At 42.4% G+C, this 26,323-nt stretch overlaps 1 protein-coding gene across 4 annotated transcripts in view; it reads right to left on the reverse strand.

Annotated features, from left to right (window-relative positions):
• LOC126922837 (putative E3 ubiquitin-protein ligase UNKL) overlaps positions 1-26,068 on the reverse strand; it is a 26,898-nt gene extending 830 nt beyond the window's left edge. Inside the window, exons 1-4 of one of the 4 annotated variants that reach the window (XM_050735780.1) lie at positions 25,830-26,068; positions 25,323-25,799; positions 9,362-9,421; positions 1-3,006 (exon numbers count right to left, since the gene is read on the reverse strand). The exon at positions 1-3,006 is cut by the window's left edge and continues 830 nt beyond it. In XM_050735780.1, coding sequence (XP_050591737.1) covers positions 1,873-3,006; positions 9,362-9,421; positions 25,323-25,382 — 1,254 coding nt within the window. In that variant the 5' untranslated portion in view covers positions 25,383-25,799; positions 25,830-26,068 and the 3' untranslated portion in view covers positions 1-1,872. Of the gene's footprint in view, positions 3,007-9,361; positions 9,422-25,322 lie in introns of all 4 variants that reach the window. The other 3 variants (XM_050735779.1, XM_050735778.1, XM_050735781.1) reach the window with 3 other exon arrangements.
• Between the last annotated feature and the right edge of the window lie 255 nt (positions 26,069-26,323).

Genomic DNA, 26,323 nt, shown 5'->3' on the forward strand with positions numbered 1-26,323 from the left:
TAAAAATATCTATCTTCGTATAACTTATTGTTAAATGAGCACGTTCTTTCGTTCACACGCACACATGCATGCACACGCACACGCATACACACACACACACACACACACACACACACACACACACATACACACGCACGCGCGTGTGATCACGAACGCATCACTTTCTCTCATTATCTTCCTTTTGCTCGCTTCTTGCTCTCACCATTCGATCTCTCTCTCTCTCTCTCTCTCTCTCTCTCTCTCTCTCTCTCTCTCTCTCTTCCTTCCACTCTGTCTAAGTTACTTCGTAATATCACACTGACGCACAAACACACTCTCACTCGCTCTAACGTTGGAAGACAATCGGAGTTTCTAAGCCACTTAATTTGCATAGCATGATCTTTGATTGTGATCTCGTGCGCTTCGTCACTTAAACCCAACACCGACGCAACACGTTTTACTCGTGTTCATGCACGCGCGCGCGTGTATATACACATACAAATATGTACATGCGCGCGCGCACACACACACACACATTAATATATATATATATGTGTGTGTGTGTGTATATATATATGTGTGTATATATATATATATATATATATCTTCCTTTCCATCTGTTTTGCTTTCAATTATTTCTCTCGTGCGACTCGATCTCGCCTTCCTTTCACTCTTAAAAGTCTACTTTCCCCTCCCGTTTTTTCGCAAGAAGAAATCCAGGAATTATTTAAAAAAACGAACGAGTTGGTTTGAAATATTGCAACATTTCACCTGCCCCGGATGGAAAAACGCCTCGTTGTTGCGAGAATCCTCGCGCGAACCAAGCAACAAAACGGAGGAGCAAGGACAAAGCCGAGGATCGGACATTGAAAGCGGAGATGCGGAGAGATGGGGCTGCGCGAGTCCAAAGGAGATCAAAGAACAACTTGCTCGAGCAAAGTCAGAATTCGGTAGAAACTTGGACTCGTTCTTCCCGTACCTTTTTGCTCCCATCGCCGCCTTTTCGTTTCTGCATGTTCTTAACGTTCGAGCTATCCTTGCTCCCGGATCTTTGCGCTTCTCTTTTTCTTTCCTCTATCTTTCTCCTTTTCCACGGTTGAATCATCCAAGGATTCTCACGAGCAGGTCGAGACATCCGGGCTGATACCATCTCGACCTTTCCACTAAACGAGCGTAAACCTAAAGTAAAGAAGAGAAAAAAGATGGAAACGGACCTGTAGTCGGAGTCACAAAGTGACTGACGCTACTAATGCGGTTAGAATTAACGGCGATATTCAGAGTCGCCAGTGATATTACCGATAACGTTATTAATATTAATTGTAGCGATGATGGTATAATATACTGACATAATATTATATATATACATATATATGTATATGTATATGTATAACATAGTTATATAATAATAGTAATAATAATAATAATAATAATAATAATAATAATAATAATAATAATAATAATAATAATAATAATAGTATAATCATAATTATGATAAACATGTAGAAATGAACGAGTAAGATGTCTATTGTATTCTACGAATAAAAAAGAAACGGTTAAATAAGAAGCCGAGTACGACGGGAGAGGAAGGCCCGTCTGATGCGAGAAATACAGTTCAAATGTTAAAAACGAGATAAGAGAAAAGGAAAAACTTGTTTGAATCGGTGGAAGAGTCCGTCCCCTCTCCCTAAATATTCGCCTGTCTTTTCGTTCGATACATATATAATTTAACGCGTGTGCTTTGGGTCCAACGCTCTTTATCGTCTCTCTCTCTCTCTCTCTCTATCTCCTTGCTCTCGCCTGTTCTTTGAAACGTTGCCGTGCATATCTATCAGAAATAACGTTAGGAAAATAGAATATACCAAAGGAAGTCGAAGGACCCAGAAGAGAATTCCCTTAGATCTTAAGATTCTCAAAGTCGGCGAGGGTGCTGCTGATCCTGTTGAAAACCGGCAGTCTGGACTCGGCGTTCGGTGAGAGCGGGGACGGTGTTCTCGGAGTGGGCTCCTCGGAGCTCAAAGGACTGCATACGCTGTTAGTTCGAGGGCTGGGACTTCGTCTCGTGGCAAGGAGCCCGAAATCCTGGCCGAAGCTGAACGGCGAGGTAACGGACTGTTGCTGATTGCAGTCGTCGCTGAAGAAACTCGCCATAGAGTTGGTCGGCGACTGACTGAGGCTGGACGACGGGGAAACCGAGTCTCCGGTGCTGCCGAGAGAAAAGGTCGGCTTCGGTCTGGTGGCGCCGATCACCGACGAGCTAACGGTCGTCGAGCTAGTCTGATGATGATGGTGATGGTGGTGGTGGTGGTGATGGTGTTGGCTAGTCGTTAGACTCAACGAGTTGGTTCTGAGCAATGGCGGTGGATTGTACGTATTGGTGGTACTACACAGGCTCAAGGAATTGGCTCTCATGAGGTTGGGGGTCGCCGCGGCCGCGACTGCCGCTACCTGAGGCGAGGCCGCGATCTGTTCGAGCAGAGCGACGCTGCTGATCGTCGTTGGATTGACGTTCGAACCATTGCAGGTATTTCCACCGGCGGCTGCGGCTGCGGCTGCCGCTGCTGCCGCGCTTAGAATAGGATTCAAGCCCATTATGTTCGGTTGCGTGGATCCTAGTTGCGCACTCACTTTTTGATTGTGAATTCGAGCCTCCTCGAAGTTGTGAATGAAATGGCAACGGGGACCGTACGGACAGAAACCAATTGTGTGGAACGTGCGGCACAGCTCGGTCTTGTATTTCGGATGCCGGGCAAGATTCCGAAGCTCGCTGTAACCGTGAGCGAACTGACACTTATCGCCATATTTGCAGGTGCCGCTTTCCTCGAATGGCCTGCACAGCTCCGTTTTATAGCGAGACGTTGGCTCGCTCGCGCTGCGATCTAGTTTACGATGCTGTTCGATCAGGGTTGTTACCAGGGAGGTGTAGCTACGGCGAAGAGGTACGTGTCCGCCATTATTCCCGGCTGAACCGTTGCCCGAGGTATTCGTCGTTGATGTCGAGCTTGGCTCCTTCGCCTTTGCCGGACCGTTCTGTAACACACACGCGAAAACGAGAATCGAAATTAGTTATGCCGCTTTCAATTTCCTTTCTGAATTAAAACTTGAGAACAAACAAACGAAAACGAAAATAAAGAAAGAACGAAAAATAAGAAAAATCATGTCCAAGAAAAAGAAATTAGATCAATCGACGAATGAAACTTTGCCGGCTTATATCGTACGATTCGCTAAACAGCTACAGATTCGGAGATAAAAATTCCCGACACCGACTTTTCTTTACTTCTTTAATTTCGAATTTCGTCGCCACCCCGATACGCTCCATCTGTGACAGTTCGTTAGCGGTACTAATTACACGACGCGTATATAATTGTACGCATGTATGTTGAATGTAAATCGTATGAAAATATCGCTGCAATTGTAATACTTGTGCACACACGAATTTCGCTCTAACGCGCTTCAGAATTTATACGAAAAACAGCGAGGTCCGTTCCAACTTCTAATCCGACTCCAACGATCGGAAATTCCTTCCGAACTTGGTCGATCGTCGATCAAGTTTAAAAAAGTTATTGGCAGAACAAAACGATCTTGGCAATTTTCCAATCGTGTCATTTTAGCGCAACTCGCAACGGGACGAAAGACGTTAAAACACTGAAAGGCCGTTTCGTTAATACGTTAATAAGGATGCTCGGAGGTAACGCTTCGCGTAAACATGTTCGGAGCGAGATTAGTATTATTAGCAACGAATTACGACGTCGTCGTCGTCGTTGTCATCGTAATAACCGCGGTCATACGCGAGTCACCGCGCGTTTCCTTCGAGAAACAGCTACTCCAATTTGTGGAAGCGTCGTCGGCCAAGCATTGCCGCCAACGTTCGATCGCAAACAAACTACCGTTTCGAAGAATCAAGTACCGAGCGACGAACATTGCCGTGATAAATACCTAACGAACGAAAGAATAGGCACGATCGTGGTAATTCCGATGGATACACGCTACACGTACGATATACCCGTACGATATACAACGTTACCCGAAAACGCCAGTCTTCGTTGCAAATATGTTACGTCGTTAGAGACGCGTTACGCAATGAAATAATACTTGGATGAGAACCCTTGACCAATAACGACCATTTATTTCTAATAGACTCTAATCAAAAATACAGGAAGCTCGTGCACAATTGCTTCATTCGAATAGTGGTTCGACGATGCTCGTCGAGTACTTTTTGTATTTTTACGAGAAACCGTTAACATCAACTTGGTATGTAAGAGTAGGAATCGCGATTGAGAAACGTGTTACGAAACGTGATAAAAGTAACGCCTGGTCTGCTGATATTTTGACCTCTTGTTTATCCATCGATAAATACGTATGTAAATGTGAGTGTAAACGATGTATGTAAATAAAGAGACAAGAAAAAGACGCGTATCGTTTACGATTTTCTAACTCACGACCATATGGATAACGCTATGGTTGATCGGCTTGGGACCGAGGAATCGACGATGCCGGATCTAAAATTATCGGCCAGTGGATTCAGGTATACGAGAGAAGACAAAGGTTCGACGTATCGGCGAAAATTCGTGGAACGAGAAACTACTTGAAAGTCTGGAACTATACTTCGACCGAAAGAACAAGCTTTTGAAACGGTCGGACGTTACGGGATATCCAGCAGCCCGAGAAATCTACTTGGACCAACCTTTCGAGAGATCGAACCTTCCACGACGGAACGAAACCATAAAACGAACGACGTATTACTTTCCATCCTCGCCTCCCTTGTCAAGAGTTACTTCTCCGGCTCGACCAAATATCATATCGTTGATTTTTAATTTAGCTCTCGATCTGCCAACGATTCGTTGCTAAGAACTTTTATCGAATGAAAAATCTTGCAACGGAATTGATTTAAACGTTAATCCGGAATAACTTGGAGAACAGTTAAATTAACCAAATAATCGATCAAACAATTAAATAAATTAAGTTGGAGATATCATCGTGCGGAGGATGCGAATCGATCGAAATGTTCTCGGTTTCCATTCAAGAATAATAACCATAAATAGCCAGGTACAACTAAATGGCTTATTATGATAATTTATGGTCTTTAGACGCGTGTACGTTCGGCTTTCGTGATAAACGTTGCTACGGTTGCACGCAAACGATAACCCTGAAATCTATTTCAATCGTCTATCTTTCTTCAAATCCTTGTTGCTCTCCTGTAAACACGTTATCCGTATCATCGAATCTCCGAACAAATAAAAACAGTGATGCGTCGAATCGTCGAACATAACGATCTTGTAAAACTCTTTCCCGATAGACGAAACAACGTAAACGTGGAACGTTTTGTAACAGTTACTCGGCTGGAGTACTCGCGCGCAGCTGTAAATATGACCAACGCGCGGCTACGTAACAAAGCATCTAACGTATTAACAAAAAGTCGAATCCATCTATCCGTAGGAGCAAAATCAATCGATACTTTCTCCGTAAATCTTTATCCGTATCAAAGAACCCTAAGAAGGTTAATCGATCCTCCTCCGTTCCAGCTTCCATAGATCACGTCGCGTTATATCGCATCGCCTGGAAATTTCCACGAGCACGTCCGTGTTCACGGCGCACACGGACACGGGCCGCGCGATACACGTTCCTAGCACACGCGTAATTAGTCTGTCGACTCCAGGTATTGATGCAAAGAAACATAGACGAAGGCAGGAATGCCAGAGTGTCGGTTATCCTGCGATCGTCATCGTGCAAAGGCTGTTTATCGTGCAGTCGTGAACGCGAACGCAAACGCGCACTCGTATTCTTTCGCTGCTACTATTCGCTCCTTGTCAACCGAACCTGGTTCGGCTAGATGCAGTCACGTGCGAACGGTCACCGAGACGTTTTTACGCTTCCTTTTTCCGTGTCACGGTTTATCGCACGTTCATCGTAATACTGGTCGCACAGATTATAGAGAGACGCGTTGTTGACTTGCCGGCGATAAAGTAACGTAAAGTAATTTTTCGACAAATCTTTCCTCTCGTCGTATCTTTCCATGCAAATATTTCTTCTTTCTCGTTGACAAAGAAGAACGCGTTTGTCTGTTGCAGTACCTTGAGAAGCCAGAGAAAGTTGGGATCGAGAAATAGACGAATAAACGCGCAACCTGACAAACGTGCTTAACGATGGGAACACGCCGCTTAAAGTCGACTGCTCGACAACGTCGACCATATTCGAAAATTCCATGGGACGAAAATAATTCAAGACGCGGTTCGTTCGTCATCCGTTATATCTGTTGGTCATCCGCATATTGCTCGAAAACATGTTTGCCAACAACGCGAACTAGAAACAATTGGTACCGGACGCTGCTGATTTTACGGCTAGCTTGCAATGAAATTTGCGCGAAACAATCGACGCAGTGAGACGCGTTCACTGACGTAAATTGATCGCTCTGTTTCACGGACGCCCAATGTCGCAAAAATCTTCTAAAGATAAAACGTAGATGTTGAAATGCTATCGGAACGCGATAGACCGGGCGATCACGAAACACGGGAGGTCTTTCGGAATCGAGTTTTCCTAGCGCTAAGAATTCTCGAGCAGTCCTCCGACTTTCCTATCCACGAGATCGATCCTCGTTGAATCATCGATCGACGAGAGAAGAAAAACGATATCTTGCATCGGGTAAGGGTCACTATGAGATGAATTATTCGTTACCACTCTCGACCAAAGTTCCACGTTCCACGCATGTTCCGTGTTCGTGCACTCGAACGAGAATGCGTGCCGTAGAGAGGCCCCAGCAGCGCGTCCGTTTTGTAAACGCGACTGCGTGTAACAAACGTGTTAAGAGTCGATTCCACGGATCGACTCGAGAGAGTTTCCACGAAACCGGCTGAAAATAGTCGTAGCTCCTTTCATTCACTGGATACGACGACAGAGACACCGAGAATGGGCGGCAGTTAGTAGCCGGTGCTGTTCCGCCGCCTGTACCGCGTTTCGTGCATTCATCTGGCCGACACGTTTTCCTCCACAGAAGCTACGTTTCACGTTAAACGAGCTTTGTAGTTCGGCGCATGGCGATCTCCCATGATAATCGTGTTTTCAGGCTAATGGTACCAAAGATAGAGAAGGGGAAGTTACGAGAATAATCTCGCTTATCCTTTGTAGAAAACGTAAAACGTACGACACGTGTTCGACAAATGGAACCACGTTTTTGTCAAACTCTCGGACAGTTTCGATACTCGATCGGTCACGAAACCAACGAAACAAATTATCCGATATGATTTATTAGCGAAATAACGTTCAACGGTGACGATACTCGTCAAGAAACGCGCCTACGATCGAGGAAAGGTTCCGCGTTTCGCAAAATATAGGTCAGTTGTCATGGAAATATAAGCGTTTAACTTCGATACGATTTTATCGGATGTATATAGGTTTCGAAGCTCAGAGACGATACCTTTGGTCGCGATGAATCACATTTTCATTTGAGTCACGGCGATCCTTCGATAATCTCTAAGCGTCGTTTCTAAGTGTCGTGTCACAATTCGGAACTAAATTACTTATCGTCGTCTTTGCTCGCACACGAAAGAGAACAAAACGTAAAAACAATGAGAATGACCAATTCGATATCGTATCGAAGATATGTATAACGTATCGACGGGCGATAAAACGATCCTCGACAAAAATTGTTTCCACGAACGTAATACCACAAAGTATGTAATTTGTCGTTAATTAACACGTATCGCGATTTCTTGAGTAAAACACGCGATAAGAATTATGTCTTCTAGCGCGGAACCGAGCTGTTTCGTCGTGTTCCTGAATGGCTAACAAATCTTCGAGAAACGTTATGGCAAACGTCAATTTAAATACACGATCATTGTTTGTACGTGTGCATAAGTGTTTTCCGTTCCAAGCACATGGAAACGTTTTATCGGACACGGTCGGATAAGTTAATTATAATTTAAACATAATTCGACAAAACAATGAGAAACTCTACGTCTTTTCTGTGTTTTTCTGTTTCTGTAAGTCGTAGATTCGCGAGACGAATAAAAATAGAAAAAAAAATTGTACTATTTTTTGTACGTAATAGGACAGTCTAAATAGGAAATCAAAATTTTTCCCGGGGGAACGATGAAAATTACTTCCGAGTTGAATTTATGTACATATCGATAAATATTGGTTCAATGTAGAGAGGCGCAAACATCGTTACGTAGAAGAATGGCAGGACACCACAGGATTATGCAACGCGCAACATCGTAAACATCGCACATATTACCAGCGATAAATCGCTTACAACGTATATTTAAATATTTCACGTTCCCATGACATCGGAAAATTACATTATATCGGGAAAGAAGTTGCGTCGATCAATGCGTTTTAATCTTAATAGTGCCTCCACATTTCCCAACGAATTTCTATCTGATTCATACTCGTATCTGATTTTTCGCCTCTCATAGTAAAATGTGCCTTCGATAAATTTTACACGTATTTCCTATTATCGAATATAAAATACGAAACGTTAACTCGTTGTAATCGATTTGCTCGATCGTATCGAATCGTGAAAAGGGGGAAAGAGTAAAAAATAGATCGATTGCCCGGTCGTCCGTCGATGCAGGTTTCGCGGCTTTGTCATTCTATTAGACGTATGTCGAAACGCGTAGACCATGGATTCGTTTCGAAGGTCAAAGATGAAAGTAAGCAAAGCGAGAGGAAGAAGGCTGCGGCGCCGCGGCGGGCAAGTCGAGAGCGAAGAAGCAACGCCGAGCGACGCGACTCAATGGAAATCGGCGTTTCATGCACCGATTCTTACGTAACCGAGACGCATCGCCGGAACTCGCTCGACTATCCTAATTAATTACTCGGTTTCGCTCGTTCGTCAACTGCATTTTCTCGCCGATTTCCCAGTCGATAAGAAATAGAAGCGACCCTGTTCTTACGCGAGAAACGAATCGTGAAGTTGAAACTAAGTCGTAGGCAAAAATAAATAGCGCGCGATCTCTTGTTAACCTCGTTGTTTGAATTTGCAGTACGCTATATTTCCTAACGATAAATTGACCTCTGCGGCAAACTATTTAACGCGTAACGTCCAATGTCCTACAATTGCTCGTATACATAGGCATACTGTGATATCGTGACATCGCGAATGTCACGTGAAAGCGATTAAAAAAAAAAAAAAAAAGAAAAAAAAGAAAAAAGTAAAGAAAAAGAATAAGAAAATAGAATATCATTGTGAACACCAAGTAACGAGATATTCGGTGAATTGCAAGCGCGTATCGTATGTACGCGTCGTGTATGAAATGTTTTTTCAGCAAGGTAACGTTATCGTTGGTATTTAACGCGCAATATAATACCGATATATTGGTGATAGGTGAATCGCGAAGAGGCAATCTTTGAAACAAAATAAGACAGGAAATAAAAAATCCCAACTAACCTGGTTTTTTCGTATAAAACGCGCGTAAGTGGAAAAAACAGGAAGAATCTGGCCATTTTTCTGAAAATGATAATTTAGTTGTAAAAGGTCGGCTTGCTTGAAAGGATCGGGTAGAGGAGAGATTCGATGGGTTACTACGCGATGCGATGCGGTAGAAGCATCCGATCGAGAGATTTTCGCTCGCATACGTTGAAGTTGAAGACCGTTTTCAAGGCACGACTCGGCTGGACGGACAAAAGAGGCAGGCGAGCACAAGGAGAGCCAACGAACGTTTCGCTTTCCGGCGCAGAAGAGCGTGTCGCCCCTTTCGAGACCTGGCGCGCTGGTTTTTCCCTTTGTCGACGTGACCACCGTGCGTGTGCACGGGACGCGAGTGATTGTAAAACGCGATGACTAACGTATGATTCAGGTCTGATAGCGAGTGGAAAAGATGGCGACGCCGACCATGTAAAAACCGGATTCCAACTTTTCAGAGTCGATTCGCCTGCACTTGTTCCTCTCCTCTCTGCTTCCTCGACCGACCGTTCAATGACACTTTTTATTACATCGTACGCTGTTATACGAGTGGTTCGGAATAATAATAGCGTAAAAACAAGCTTCTGTGTAACGTCGAATATCGAGGAATATTCGCTATAAAGGTACATCACGTTTTATAAAACTATATACAAAATTTTAATAAGATCGGAGATTTTATTAAATCGTTGTTATTCCGAATGACACGTATCAACTGGTTGAACATTGTTCGCTGACTCAAACATCCACGTCAGTTTTAACTGCACCTTTTAGCAATGCGCGACTTTTCTCCAGTTGCTTACGGAACAACCACGATCGAGAGAGAGAGAGAGAGAGGATTTTTTTATTTTCATGCAAATCCCGGTTCGCACTCGGGAATCCAAGGTGAGCGTTAAAAGCTAACGAAACTAACATTAATAACTGAATAAACACAGTGTTTCCGCCAGTTAAATGTTCAGTCTGTTTCCACAGCTGATTTGCTCGTTGCGAATATTTACTTCGTTTTAGCGTTACCGGTTGGTCAGCAGATTCTTCGCAAATTTTATTTCAAATAATCGTAATAAAATATACACATGTATATCGGATAAAACGCGGTAGACCGTTAAAGGGACCGTGAAACGAAATATTGAAAAGAACGTTGTATATATTTATTTCGTTTGTATCGCACAATCGGTATATCTACGTGTACGACCGATCAGATTTCTACGGCGATGGCACGCGAATTTTTAGCGATGTGACCTGACAAAAATTCAATACTATCATATGTGCCGAGTGTACGGATTATCTTCGCGACTGGTATTTGTTTCGTGTCTGCGTACGAATACCATTGTGTTTGCTTTATCAGAATCAACCTTCTGTAACGTTTCACCGCCGGTAGAAAGTTAGACAGTTTTCACAACGCAAGCACGTGGTAGCCTACCTACTCATGCTTCCATCGACCTATTGTTCCAAGCTTTTCCTTGCCGTTTCCCCTACTTTTCCACGCTAATGGGATCCTAATAGGAAACGATCGAGCAAACAATGCGGTGTATCAAGCGGAGAAACACTTTACCGATATTGAAATATGAAAATCAAAATTAATTAAAACGGAAACAAAGCGGATAAATCGTATCGATTTATAGCGTTATAGCTTTATCTTTCCTCTGTTACAGCTTAGCTTTATCGACGAAACGTTGCTCGAAACAGAACCATCTAGCTACACGCCAAAGACACACAACGAGGTATTTAGGATTTCGCGAATACGTCTAAACTCGAACGCTAGAAAGATCACCGCTAGAAATTGCACCATCCATACCTTCGAGTAGTCGAAGAAAACAACGGAGGCGAAGAAAAGACGCGCGTTGGAACAGTTAGTAGTCGTCTGAAAAATGATATTACTCCGATCGCTGAGAAAACTGTTCTACACATTATTCATCGTGTATCGAGGGCAAGTCACGGTTCAGTCGTTTGTTCGTTGCGTACGAGACACGATTTACGTAGCTACATGCGAGTCAGGCTTAAACCACTCGGGAAACACGTTAGCCCACGATCAATGTACCATTCAAACGCGTAACGATAATTCATCGCGAGACAATGTAAAAAATGTCTGGCCAATTGCAACCACACGTTGTATACACGTACAACGCTAGTTCGTTAGCTCGAGTGAAAACAGAACCGGAATAAACGAAAAATAACGAATTAATTAAAAGTACGATGTAAACGGTAAACTGAGAGAGGCGGTGGCGAACCAGCACCAACATTCGCGTAAAACGTAAAACGTTTCGTTTTATCAACGGTGTTTTCGAAAGCACGCGTTTCCAAAGTCTTTTAGAAGCGTTGATCCAAAGATTTTTTATGGACGTTACGCGTTTAACGTTCGGGACTTGGGACGAGAACGTTTGAAAAATTACCTACAGCTACCAATTTTCCTAATCAAAAAGTAAATCGCACGATTCACACGGACAAACGATTTACGATAAAGCCACTTGACTCGTGTACCTTGATAACGCGGCTCAAACTTCGTCTTGTAATTAAAGGCCATGAAAACCGTCAACGATCGCGTTTGCGATTAACTAGCGGTTAATAATCGAAGGATCGGAGGCCAATTACACGTGCGACTTTTTCTAGCTGGCCACGTTGCATTCCGTTCTGCGTAATTGCAGGACTTGTGTGTAGAATGGGGAACATGATCGACGAGATAAGTATAACGAAAGACCATGAGAAGTTGAAAAGTGTATTCGTTTGAAATTATTCCTCCGCCTCCCTTCTATATACCATACTTTACACACGGAACAGATTTGGCGTACACGTTTGTACAGTACATTACATACAGTCGCTAAAAGTTGCAACGTAGAGAATTTCCTCTCGCGGAAACGGGCAAACGACGATTAATTTTCAATTAAACGTAGAATAAAATTATTAACCTCGTTATCAGGTAATATCGCTGTTGACGTTATTGGTGGTGGCAGGATTATTTCGAGTAAATTAATTTCTTCGAATGGTTCGAAACGCTACCGATTAATAAACAACGATAAATTGTCGATACATCGAGCAATCGTGAAAATTATCGAATATCAAAGCGTTAAATTAACTTTCGCTCGCCAAATTTATTAGAAATCTTCCAAGTACGGACAAAGCTTATGTGTCACAAACTTCCATCGGTAAGTAAAACTAACGCAAGGCAATTACAACGAACGCGCTTGCTCGTTGCACGAGAAACGCATAATCCACTAGAGTACATAAAATGTCTATCCTCGTCATGGTTCGTACACATCGTATAAACAAGCTTGAGAAACGGAGGTCTTACGTTCCCATGACGTTCGCGCTATACCGTCAGCTCCTACGGCAAAGATTCTATTTGTACAGAAGATGGACGAAAAAGTCTGAAAAGCGATCGCACGCGATGATCCAGAGAGAGGTAACTGTAAAACAAGGTAAAGCGCGAACAAACAAGAGATATAGATAGAGAAAGAGGTTGCACGTTGAATCACGATGAAATCGTCGTGTCCACGTACACGAGAACAAAGAGCCACCGAATACATCCCGTGACACACGAAAATACAGAGAGTTATGCAGAAGCCGCAAAGTTGACTGGTCGTAAAACACAGACACAGACACAGCACAGGCGCGCGCGCGCGCACGATGCCGAGTGCAACGCCGCGTGATTCAGGCGTTGCTGCATGACCACCAAGACTTTCCTTCGCATAAAGAAACTGGATGCACGTGTGCAACGAAAGAGCAAGTGTGCGACACGAAGCCACCACAGCGAACCAACACGCAGCCAACATATTCGCCAGCGAGCATAGGGTGCCCATCGAGCTGTTTTCATGCTTCCTTTTAGTTTTTACTTCTCTGTCGTTCCGTTTCGGCCGCCTCGCCGCCACGGCATCCTTTAAATTTACTGGCAAACGAGAATCAAAGGTAAAACTGTCCGCGCATCGTCAGGAAAATCTCCCGTTTCGTCGGCTATTTTCACCGTATACGCCATAATTGCACGCTTCTACGGACTACGTTTCGTTACACGCAAAGCGATGAATCCTCGCGAAAAGCATGTTACAGATGTTACAGTATCGTTAGAGCATCGTTAGAGTATCGATAGAGCATCGACGAAGCATCGATAGGGTAGCGTAAGTGGCATCTGCCGTTTTGTACGGAAACCGCTGGAGATTCGAAAAAGATTCTCATCCAACGAATTTGCGATTTGGTGAAAATTCGATTTCGATGATTTTAAAGTACGCTGTAAACGTTTAGAACAACTCTTTCGCTATAGGTAATCGATCTTCGACCTTGGTTGTCGAGTTATGCGGGAAAATGTCGTTCCTAGGAAATACGGTGTCTAGGAACATTGGTTCTTTGTTTTATTCCAACGTAACATATGCCTTTGTTCGCAAAGCGTAGCTTTTTCTTTCTATTTTATTCATATTTTCATAGATTATAGAACGCCGTTGGTGCGTTGTTCGGAAGCGACTCGACTCTAATTTTCACTTCGTGGAACGACGAGTAAGCACTTGAAACGCTTTGAAAAGATAACCATACACGAGTCCAAGAAAATCCATCCAGGCTAAGAAAGCACATGTGCGTCTGTTTGTAAAAACGACGCGTTCCGTACATATGGCCGAACAAAAAGGGCATACCATGTTTCCAGCGCTACCTTCGGGCTTTCTTCCTTCTCTTTTCGATTTTTCACGAGAAAAAGACCAGCTAACGAGTGTTCGTGAAAGGACGAGAGAGCAAGGATCGACCGTACGTTCCATTTTTCTTTTCAGTTTCACGTTTTTCGCAAGTATCCCGACTTTGTACGAACGAGAAGGAAACGCAACGAGTCGTCAAAATTTTCCTGCAAACGTTCACAGCGATAGTCTTATACCGCGAGCGAGTTCGATTCTTTCCCAAGGCTCTCCTTGAAGCGACGTACGCGGTGCGTTATTCAAGCAACCGCGCATTATGCTTGTAAAAAAATTTAATGCCAATTAACCTCCGCTGAGTAGGTGAATGAACGAATGGGAAAGAGAAAAAGAGAGAATGTACGCGTGTGCGTAATAAATGAATATTATCGTTTTTATAGAAGATATAAAATAGCAAGCAAAATTTACTTGGCAAGAAGCTACACCAGCCGAAGGAAACAACAATTTCGCAACAGCGACTAAAACCGCTAAGATAAAATAGCAAAAGTGGCAACTTTCGCGACAATGGCAACGAAAGACGAATTTATAGCGATTTATATGCGCAACGACGCGTCGAAAAGCAATGATCGACGAAAAGGAGGAATTGTGGCCTAAGCAGGCAGAGAACGGGGTTCGCGCGCGGAATATCTTATAGATCGCTGGTTAACAACGTTGCACGTCCTCATAGTCCATTTTCGTCCGACACTCTGCGCTTAATGAATTCCACAATGGGGATACGTACGTATCTCTCTATCGTATCATAAAAGCCATAATTGCAGATTTACGGCAACGCCGAGAAAGCGATCCTTTACCCCAATCGAATCGACGTACCTATGCAAATTTCATTTCCTGTACACGATCGCTACGTTGCGTTAAAGTCGGCCAACGATTAAACGAATGACGGTGGTTTCAAAACGATTATATATTATATATTATATAATAATTACATAATGAATGCGGTAAACGCATACAAACATTTTTATACAAGATTTGTATTTTATATTTAGATATAATTAACGTTAAGAAACAATAATTATTTCTTAATTGATAATTTCTTTTCTCTCTTAATTACAAAAACAGTTATAGTTAATGTCAATGTTATACAACCATTATCCTCGTTGAACTATCACAGTAGTGCAAACGTGTATAATTGAAATATAAGTAAAAATGAAGTTGTAGATGATGCGACAAGCGATGGTAGCAACAACATCGACTGCTTTCCGTGTCATTTGGTCAACAATAGGCGATGGCGACAGACTTTGACCGATTTATCAGGAAAGTAAAAACTTGGAATATAGTTAGCGACCTAAATAATAAGATGAAGTCGCTCGAGCAACGATCCAGATATATACCGAGATAAATTACACCGGAAGCCTGTAACACTGTCGAAAAGAAGCTTTACTCGATGCAACTAACAAGTTTAGCCAAGCAGAAAGTACCGCTGCAAGCCGATCTATACGTACAGAGAAGCATATGGCTTTCAAAGCAGCGACTATCGTGCACACTTCGAAACCAGACCGACGAGAAATTCGTATGCAAATTACCGAAAATAAACTCATATATAAATAAGTTCGTATCGGCTATATCGATTAACCACTGAAAATCTCTGCAGACAAGTTTCAATGTGCTGCTAATGATCCACTGTATTCTTCGAACTTGAAATTCATACGACACTTTTGGCAAATTAAATGGCGAAAGAGCTTGCGCGTTTGTGAAATCGATCGTTTCACGTACAACGACCAAATAATTTCGATCGGGGCGAAGCAATACGATCGTGATCTTTCCTCTCGATCGGGGCTATTTCGCACGTCACAGTAACCAGTTAGACTCGAGCAACTTTCACGTTTGTTTTCGTTTTTTAAATCACGGTCGTTTCAGCGTGCCAGTTTTCCTTTCGTCGTTAACGATTAATCGATCGTTCAGTGGAGAGAAAAAAGAAATAAAAAAGAGGAGAAGGAGAAGAAGAAGAAGAAGAAGCAGAAAATAACAAGTCATTAACGATGAATTCATTATTCCGGTCACGCAGCGGAACACAACACAATATCTCATTCGAAATAGCTGTCCGATGCACGCAGAATACTTATGCACTCCGCACTAATCACTATTCCTACCTTTCTCAACAAGGTTCGTGTTCCGAGTATAATGTTTTAGCAATGCAACGCCTGCACGCTCCACCGACACGCCTTTCTTCGAGAGTCTCGCTTCGATCGCCGCTACAAAACAACATATTTTCCTCGTCGTCGTCGTCGTCGTCTCTCTCTCTCTCTCTCTCTCTCTCTCTCTCTCTCTCTCTCTCTCTCTCTCTCTCCCCCTCCCTCCCTCCCTCTCTCTCTCTCTCTCTCTCTCTTTCTCTCGTTCTGTATACCCGCCAATGCTCTATTATTAAAGATACGCTGCAAAACACTGTTTTCGCGCTGATCGTAATAGCACTAACCTTCCGCGCTCGATATGTTTTATTCAACAAGTAGCTACTTATTAAACAGCTCCCACGAACTCGCTTCTCACTTCACTTGACTTTGTACAGGCTGTAAAAAATACCTATAGAAAAATAATTGTTTCGAATTAAGTTTTCAATGAATTAGAAGGGAATTCTCATCAGATCGGACCTCCGTGTCTCGACACATCGATAACCGTCGCAAAAACAAGTACTTTAAATACACAACGTAATAACATATATGCGTAGTAACATATATGTAACAGTAATAAAAATAATATATGTAGTAATATATTCATGGTTATCTATGATTATGATTTCACAAATAAATACTTTGTAAGCATAAATGAATACTTATTATACTTATTAGAGCAGTTAAATTTTTTTTCCTTTTTTTCTTTAATAGATCGATGTAATCCTGTATATCTGAAGTCGCAATCAATAAATACGAGTGGGATGAAAAGAACTAGAAAATAACAAAGTTATACGCTTGCCGACAAACTCGTAAAGTGTTAATTCTGACCCATACTGCGGCAGAAGAAGGAAAAACATTCAAAGTAGCCAGAAAAATGCCGACGATCGATGATCGGGAATTATTTCTGCGATCGAGCTCGACACCGTTTCGAATCAAAATTCGAAACTGGTTCGCAATCACGATTATTACAGTCATTATAAGAACGATCGAAGAAACGTGCTTGCTCTCGTCAAGAGTCGCGCTACTTTCTAAAACAATAAAATTTTCAACCATTGATCCGCTTCTAAGTTCGACGCGCGATTAAACCACGCCAGAACTCTAAGTTCTCTCATCCTCGGAATACGAGGCCATAAAACATCGAATTTCTCGTCAACAGGTTGGTAGCCGATCGAACGAACGAAAACTTGGCCTAAATCTTTTCGGTGGATCGGCAACACGGCGTGGAAAGTCGAATGTTTTTAATTGGAAAGGTGGATCTCGCCGGGTAAATGAAGCGTGAAAGTGAAATCGAGAGGCGCTAAAATATCGAGAGAAGGATCGAGAGATACGAGGCCGGGAAAATATTGCGTGGCACTCTCGCTTTCTCACGTGTGAGACAACCTTTAGGCTTCCTTGGGAACAGAAACGGGCGTTGTGAAGAACGCAGGAAAGCAAGGTGCACCCTTCTCGTTCTTCGGCTTCCTTCTACGCTTTTGTGTATCCAGTTTCTTTTCAGAAATACGGGAACAGTTTTTGAGCGTCTCGTCGAACATACTTTTTGCAAGCAGAACCGCAAAAGGGAGACACGCTCGAATCTCAGTCTCATAAAAGAATAAAAAGGAGATTTCCATCTGGTCGAGAAATCCTTCGTGGACCTACTATTCTCTCTGTCTGCGGAATGTAATTCCAATTCTTTTAGGCCACAATGTACCGATTCTTTCTTTCTTTCATTTTTTAACATCCACGCAATGCCTCGTACAAGTCCTAGAAAAATTCTAATTTGAAATTTCATTAAAAAGATTTCTCGAATTTCACTTCAATTTGCGTTTCATTGCAAAAGATGCGTAACAACGTGTCTCATTTATTCGTTTGTTTATGAGTTTGAGGCGTGTGTATATAGTTGCGGCGATAGTGCTACTTCCGGTGTAAATGTCGCTGTGGGGTATTGCTGCCTTTTCTTTTCATTTAGACGTCGCGGAAGAAAAATCGGACTACGGGATTTGAAGAACCCGGGGTCCCGAACGTTCGTGACCAAAAGCGCTAACCACTGCACTGCCGTCGTCCGGTCATAGTCGCTGTCGAGTACCGCCACAAGTTTATAGTTGCATCAACGTCAGAGGTTATTAGCGACTGTTGACTAAAGTTTACCGTGTCCGTGTCGGAATATCAACGACGTAAGAAAATCTAGGACATCGATAAATAAAAGAGGAATGCGAAAGATACCGAAAGCGATAAGATTTCCACCGAGTTTAGAATCTTCGGGCTGTTATAAGCTGAATTTGTGGGAAAATAAAACACCGTGATAATCTTAATCTTTTTCCTCCGGTTTTTTCTAGAAATACGGCTACGTAACACGAACAAGGAAGAACGCCCGAAGACCTCGAAGTGTAATCGGTGAATCCGCTCCGATAAACCGGCAAAAAAGGTACGCGCGCTGATAAATAGATGGCTAAGAAGCCAATAGGTGTAAGTCAGTTAGGCGTAAAAAAACGGCGGTGTGAAATTTCAACAGTTCGTGCGAATGAATTGCTGTTGGCGTTTCAAAAACCAGCTATTACATCCTCCCGCGGATAAACAGACTATAGCCGTTAAGCTACTTGTAAGTTGAAGTCGAAAAATCTTATATCAAAACTCGTCGAAAAAAGATAAAGACATCCTTGACCGATATCGAGGCTCGGAGATACATTTTTCATTTTTCACTGCAAATTTCCCGGGTTTTCTTTCGATCAGAAAGATTGTAATAGATCGCAATGTTTATCCTTCTAAGCGAATAAAGTTCTGCTTACGGAAAACAGTTTGTCGTAACAAACGATGTAGTTGGATGAAAAGGAAGAACGGAAAATGCGATCTTTATGGAAAAGATGTACGTATGTATAGCGAGATCATAAATTCAAGCGTTAAACACGTAAACGCGTCGATCGATCTAGCCACGGTTAGGGTCGTACACGCCTGACCGAAGCCCCGTCCACTTTCTACTCTACGGTAATTATCCTATCGAGAAAAATTAATCCGCAGTTACACCTTCGAGCCTGACTAGTTTTATGACCTCGCTAAATCTCTTCCATCGAGAGTAAGTAATACGCGAGTAAGAAAAAAGAAAGCGAATTTATAATTTGAAATTTACATGCATCGTCATCTACGCATAAACGTTGGACCCAAATCTACCAGCATCTCTACTTCTGCTAGCATCTTCTGTTGTATTTTCGAGATGTTAAAGCATTGAATCTAACTTTTACCGCGGTCTATTAAACACAGTTCTAAAAGAAAATGAAGATATCGTGACGAAAGAACAAGTAAGGGAAAATCTAAACGATACCTTGGAGGTTCTAAGTCTTTATACAATGAGTCGTATTACTTGAATGTTTTTGCATAGATAACTCACAGGTATTCGAGCAAACAGTAAATCAGTGGGCTAATCCTTTAATAACAAATATTTTGACGCTAAAGACAGGGGATTTCCTCGGGGGAAAACGCTCGAAAGAACATGTTGAAAATTTATATCTATGTACAAAAATATATGCATATTCCAGACGACTGCAGTCGGTTTCCTTCGGTGCATAGAAAAGAGAGAAAGAGAGAGAGAGAGAGAGAGAGAGCAAGATGCAGATACAGCCAAAAGACCCTTCCTGTTCATTATCCGGCGTTTTTCTTCCACCAGCAATTTTTCTTGTTAGCGATATGAGAAATTCTATCAACGTGATTCCACCGCGTAAAAAGTTTCGACGCAACCGGTTCGACTTAGCTCGCGTAATTAAAGTAATCCTGCCGTTAGAAAACTTACGTACACCCTCCTCCTTTTTATATCCTACGTACGTTAGTCGCACTCTCTGCTATTTTTTATTTCTTTTTCCCGATCAACGAGCGTATTCGTAACAAGACAATTTCAACGGCTCCGATACCATCTTGGAAAGAACTACTGGTTTTTGTTTGCCCTACTTTAATCCAAGATTACACGCGTTTTAAACCGGACAACAAGAGCCACGAGGACGCTATAAAAATGAACCGGTAAATGACAATTGATCGTTATAAGCGATATGTAGAATCACGAAAGCAGACGAAAAGGAATATTCTATAAGCAAAGTCTAGAAAATTGTCCGAACAAAGTGCACGAAAAAAACCCATTCTTCTTCGTCAGCGTTTTAGAGACAGCAAAACCCGTTTCTTTTCAAAAACATAAAAAAATTCGTAACAACGTAAAGGAAACGACGGACAAATACCATTACGGTGACCATATTACGGCATTGGACAGAGCATCCACGAACCCGCATAGAAACCAGGTACAAAGCATGGTTTCTCTCTTTTTTTCAACGAACCGTACATGCTCCGTCTTCCTTTCGCTTCATCTTTCTTGCTCACCCACTTCCATTTCTATCCGCACTAGCACACACACAACACACACACATACACACACTCTCTCTCCCGCCCTCCCGCAGTTTTCCACTTTTCAGCTCCCCTACATTTCTCCACTTTTTCCCCCATTTGTTTCCAGCATTGCTGCGCCCCTTTGGTTTTGCCTCGATCACCTATCCTCGTCTTGCTTTTTCACGTCTCGATCGTTCGTACGGTTTCTGACTTCGTCTAGCCAGAGTTCCCTTCGTTCTCCCCCACCCAGGTCTTGTCTCTGATTCTCTCACTCGAACTCGGTCTTTTCCTCGGTCGGCTCTCCTTCCGTCGTAAATCCGAAGCAACAGGTTCCTACGCTGCTTACGGCTTGCATTTGCCGAGCCGCTTTTTGTTGATGTTGCCGGCGTGGTGCAGCGTCGGGCACGTTGCTCGCTCAGGGCGAGGTTTCCACTTTCAGAAAAATCCGGGCCCCGATAATTCCACGGAAAGGGTAAGACTCGGCGCTTCCATGGACGTGGCCCGATCACCGATTTCAATCGGCCAACCTTCTCTTCTCTCTTTCGTCCTTTCGCGATAAATAATTTAACGTCTCTTGTTACGAGATGGTTCCCATCTTTACAACGCGCTTCTACCTTACACGCAAGATTCATCCAACGGGATTAGTTAAAAGTTGCACGGATAAAAAGGTATAAGGCGTAACGAGATCGTAAAGTTGTATCTCGATAACAGTAGGTTTTAATACGCGTATTTATATCGTGACACCTGGCTATATTCTTGTTTTAATACACAAAAGACTCGCTGCTTGTGAATCGAATCTTTGCTCGATCATTCCGATGCGTCATCCTGTACGCTTTATACATAGCATCTCGACGCTCGGAACCTAACTCGACGATATTTGAATAAATTTCGTCCTAACGGCCGGCAGGAAAGAAAAAACGAAGTACACTACCGCGTACACGTTCGGAATAAGACGAGAGCATCGTAGTTCTTGGTATTCCACGGCGAACAATTTCTTTGAAATTTCTAACGTTACACGCATGTTTATTAGATTTACTCGGACGTATGTATATGGGGTTGCCTGAGATTTATGGATGAATATCATATCGTACTCGTGTTTATACGCGTGAATTACAAGGAACACGATTTATTCTCTCACGGTCGAAGCTTCCTGATTTTGTATTAGAAAGTTTTATCTACTTTCTGATTTCGGCGAAGCGTGCGTCACGTAGCGTAACAATACGTACAACTTGTTTTTACTGAATTCGACTGCCTTCAACGACACCTAAAAGGATCCAAATTTGGTACCATTAAAGTCATCAAACGTTATTTCCTAGAAAAGAAAATAACGAGAAGAGAAAATATCCGGGCGGAACGGAACGATTATCTAAACTGTAGGTAACAATGTCCAAATTTCGAGAGGAGCTTCGGATGGGCATCGAGCACGAAAGTCGAAAGGCTCTTTCCCGGATCGAACGAGTTTCGAAATCGTTGAGGAGAAATTGCCGAGGAAAGTTACGAGTTGCGCGTAGATGAAAAGGAAAGAGGGGAAAGAAAGAAGTTTACGATAAAACTCGAACGCTGCCGCGCCGTTTGTCCGACCATTTCGTCGGTCGCCAAACGAAAACAATAACAATTACGATTTGTTTCGACAAAGTTCTTTTCCGTCAGACGGAAACATTAGGAAAGATTTTATACAACACCACGAAAAGATCGCGATGTAGCGTTTTCGTTTTTAAATTCTTCCTACGCTGTAGCAGATCGCGTAGAAAAATTTCCATTACTTACAATCCGCAAATTTATATTAAAACGATTTATATTTAAAAAAAAAAAAAAAAAGAAAAGACCTTCGTAGCATTTAGTCCAAAAAAACTAGAACACTCCCCGTATATCCGAATTGATAATTGAATGTAAAGAGACCCCCGCGGTCTCTAAACTCGCTTATCCGTGCCAATCGTGACCGAAGTAAGCTAGTTAAGTCGAGACTTGGCTATGAATAAATGAATGGAGGTGTAATTCACCAAAGAAACAATTTATAGAACGAACGCGTGGTATTTTTACTCGCGAATACGATCGCCCACGCGTTCCTTTGCTTTTCCTTTGAACAATTGCCCAGGGTTTAAGTTCGTTCTATCGCTTAAATACTTAAATGAATCCCCGATGCTTGGCAATAGGTAACATATACCTAGCGTGTATTCGAACTCCGATCAAAGAGAACAGATTACGCTGCCACTACGATTATTGAAAATTTCAAGGTATTGGTTGGTAGAATAGCAATAAAGAGAGACGAAACGATAAACGGTTTCACCACTCTTACAAATTACGTCGAAATAAAATTAGAATAATTATATATCGCGCGTTGACGGCGCATGTTAATCGTTGCAAACTTTTCTCAAGAACAAACAAGTCCCGTAAATTTCGAATTCGTGTCTAATAAAATGTGGAAGCTGTGGAAAATAAAATCTTGGAAAATCGCAATGCAACAAATGTTTACGAAAAAAAAATCGCTATTCGAGAAGGAAAGCCGTAACATACTTTGGTTAAATAGACATATTCTTATCGTCGAACCAGATTTCGGATTGGCGGTAACGCGGACAAAAGGAAGTTGGTAAACATAAATGAAATTATTTGCCTGTTTTCTCGTAACAGTGAACAAAGGCATTTGTATTCAAATTAGAGAATATCGCCAGATACGATACCGCGTTGTTCCAATATTGCTACAAAGAAAAACTAACAAAGTGAGGAAACGAGGGAAGAACAGTTCCGCCACGTGTTTATAAAACAAGTTCCTGTCGCATGACGGAATTCGTACGTACATTAACGAATTTATACGAAACATGATTTACGAAAGCTAGCCAGATAAACGCACGAACCAAGTTATCGCGAACGTATTGCAGGAAATTTATCAAAATTTCCAGATCTACGTTGGCTACTTGATTTAAATTTAAATATTTATTCCATTTTACTTCCTATGTATTGGATATACTATACAGAGTATTGGTCAACGTAATTGTTTCAAATTACAATTTCATCCTCGGTGTAAGCAAAATACAATGTCAAAAGAAGATGAATTGAAAAAGTATCATCTTCGTAGGATCCTATATATTTCTTTTTCTTCTTTAATAAACGCGATAAATGCATTATTTTTTCTTTTTTCTTTATATAAATGCATATTTTTGGCATAGATCAAACCTAAATAAATATCTTTTTCCAGGTAAAAAGCTAAAACGAACTTACTTTCCTATAGTTCATAGTAATTTAAGAATTAGGTATAAATCAAGCTTTTTTTAGTTTCATAACGCAAACTGTACGATGGCACGATGGCACGATGGCTTATCTTTGCTCATAGCTCTATCTATTAGGGGAAAGCGTAAATTTCGACGACGATAAAAATGAAGCGAAATTCGCAGGGGTCTGAGAATCGGTGTAATCGGAGATTTCAGAAGCGGGAACGAATGACGCGAGACGAAAAAACGTTGGCACGATTCGGACGAATCGTCGACTGCGGACAGCTATGTCATCCGTGGAACGTTTGACAATGGAAAACCATATGCAAAATCAGGAACACAAGTAAGCAGAGTCGTGTGTAACGAGATAGAGCCTATACGAACACGCTTTGTGCTGCAAAACCTCAACACAAAGGCTCGTCATCGGGCAATCGAGTTTATCGAACGAAGAATATTTACAACGACGCAACATTGAGAACGACCTCTAATTTCTATAGAAAATAATAAAAGTTCCAACTTGTTTTCGTACGAATTCGACGCCTAGCCGTACGCTAAAATCGGAGAGCATACTTGCGAAAATATATTTCAAAATATATATAGTATTTTAAAATAGATGATTCGCGAGATGGAGGAATTCACTCTTGTCCAAAGACGAGTCCAAATGTCTTGGGATTTTGCTCTGTTTACGACGAAGGGAAAAATAAATCCGAAAATCGAGTTAAGCTAAACAGATGCAGGAACTAACGCGATTTAAAGTAAAAATTGTATCGAAAACAAATAAACGTCGAAGAAAGCAGCGACCATACGACCGAAAATAACTCTTACATCACGACCTCTCGTTCTTTTGCGCGGTAAACTAAATACCATTACCATAGCAATGGTAGGTAATACATAGTATGTAGCTAACTACATTTCATTTTGATATACATAATTTATTTGGGAAGACGCGCGATTTCCTAACGCGCGGCCCTGTTTCTGCTACGTATCTCCTAACCGCGCAGATTCTTCGTACACCATTTCTATCCGTTCCATTCCATATTTGTCCCGCGGTGCAATAGACCGTGGCAGTCGGAACAGAATACGTACTAACACCGTTGCACAAATGTTTGCGCCACGGTACCACCGAGTACCAGCGAGTACTACAACGGCCACGAGAGAATCCAACACGAACGAATTCACCACCACGCTATAGTCAGAATTTCCAAGTATTCACGATGCCACGTGCTGAACCAGCCATCTTTGCATCTAGAACCTGCTGCTTTTGTTGCTTATCAGTCGGATTCTCGATTCTTCGAAACGATAGGGAACACGTTCGCGATAGTGCAATCTTAATAGAAAGTGATCGTCCAAGATAACGACACGAAATAACCACTGATCAAACAAACACGTCGAGCATCACCTGATTCATAACAAAGTTCGCGATTCTAAATATAGAAGCAATCCTTTCCATTCGCAACGTTTCAAATATATCAATAATCGTATCGTTTAAAGTATTCGTTCAACGGTATTCGGCACTCTTATACTCAGTCGCCTATGTTTGCCCTACCTACGACTCGACAACACGGAACGTTTGAAAAAAGAAGGCACTAAAGGACGAAACGATCGTGTGACAAATGATCAAGTATCTTACCTTAAATAAGTGTTCGCTACACTCGACGAACATAGGGGTGCTCATGACGGCAGTCGACATTTTCCCTCGTTTTCGCACAAAAACACACTGCAGTTAGGTTATAACGTAGTCGCGATCCGGCCGTGACTAGCCTTCTTCTCCTTTCAGAGCAGAACAGCGTGGTGCGTGGTGTAGCACGATAGCCGATGAATAGTTTAGAAGAAATCGCGGTTGTACGTATCAACTTTGAGAACACAAAAACTGCCACTCCGACGATACGTTCTCGTGGATTTACATTGGAAGCACACCCGTTTCGATTCTCTCAGCGTACATGCAGGCTGACAAAGAAATTCGAACGATCGACGATTATCTCCTCTCGCGTCGAACAAGCAGCACGCCGCCCTCTTGCCTTGGAGTCTCTTCGATGCTCAGCTTGTGTCACGTGTAGAGATCACCGTGAAAACGAAAGACGATTACGTATATATGGGTTGTGTGACCCTGTGCGTGTACGTGTACGTGTACGTGTACGTGTACGTGTATGTGTACGTGTACGTGTACGTGTACGTGTACGTGTGCGTAGGTGTACGTATCGTAGTGTACCGGTGACGAAGAAAGAGTATTTGCGAGAGAAACTTGGCACTTTTTCGAATCGAAGACTCTTTATCGCGATTCCCGTGGAGGGGGAAATTTGATGAATCCCGTCCAATCTTTCTTTTTCTTCTCGAAAAGATGTAGCTCGCAAGACCTCCGAATGCGAACTGCGGATCCGTGCGACCGTGCGACGCTCCGTGAGACTCGAAAGGCGGCACCACGAGCTCCACCAATCAGACCACGCGTCATTACCACTCGTCCCCACCATCTTTGCGCCACTGTTGCCGGAGATTTGGCAACCGCGCCGACTCCTCAGGCCAATCATGCAAACATCTCTCCCTCTTTCTCTCGGTATCAACAACCCCTTGATCCGCGATTTTCAAATCCCTCCGAGTTCTTCTCCCTCTTTATCCTGTTCTTTCTCATTGGTG

This window comes from Bombus affinis, chromosome 12, assembly GCF_024516045.1.
Source record: "Bombus affinis isolate iyBomAffi1 chromosome 12, iyBomAffi1.2, whole genome shotgun sequence".
NCBI classification, from domain to species: domain Eukaryota; kingdom Metazoa; phylum Arthropoda; class Insecta; order Hymenoptera; family Apidae; genus Bombus; species Bombus affinis.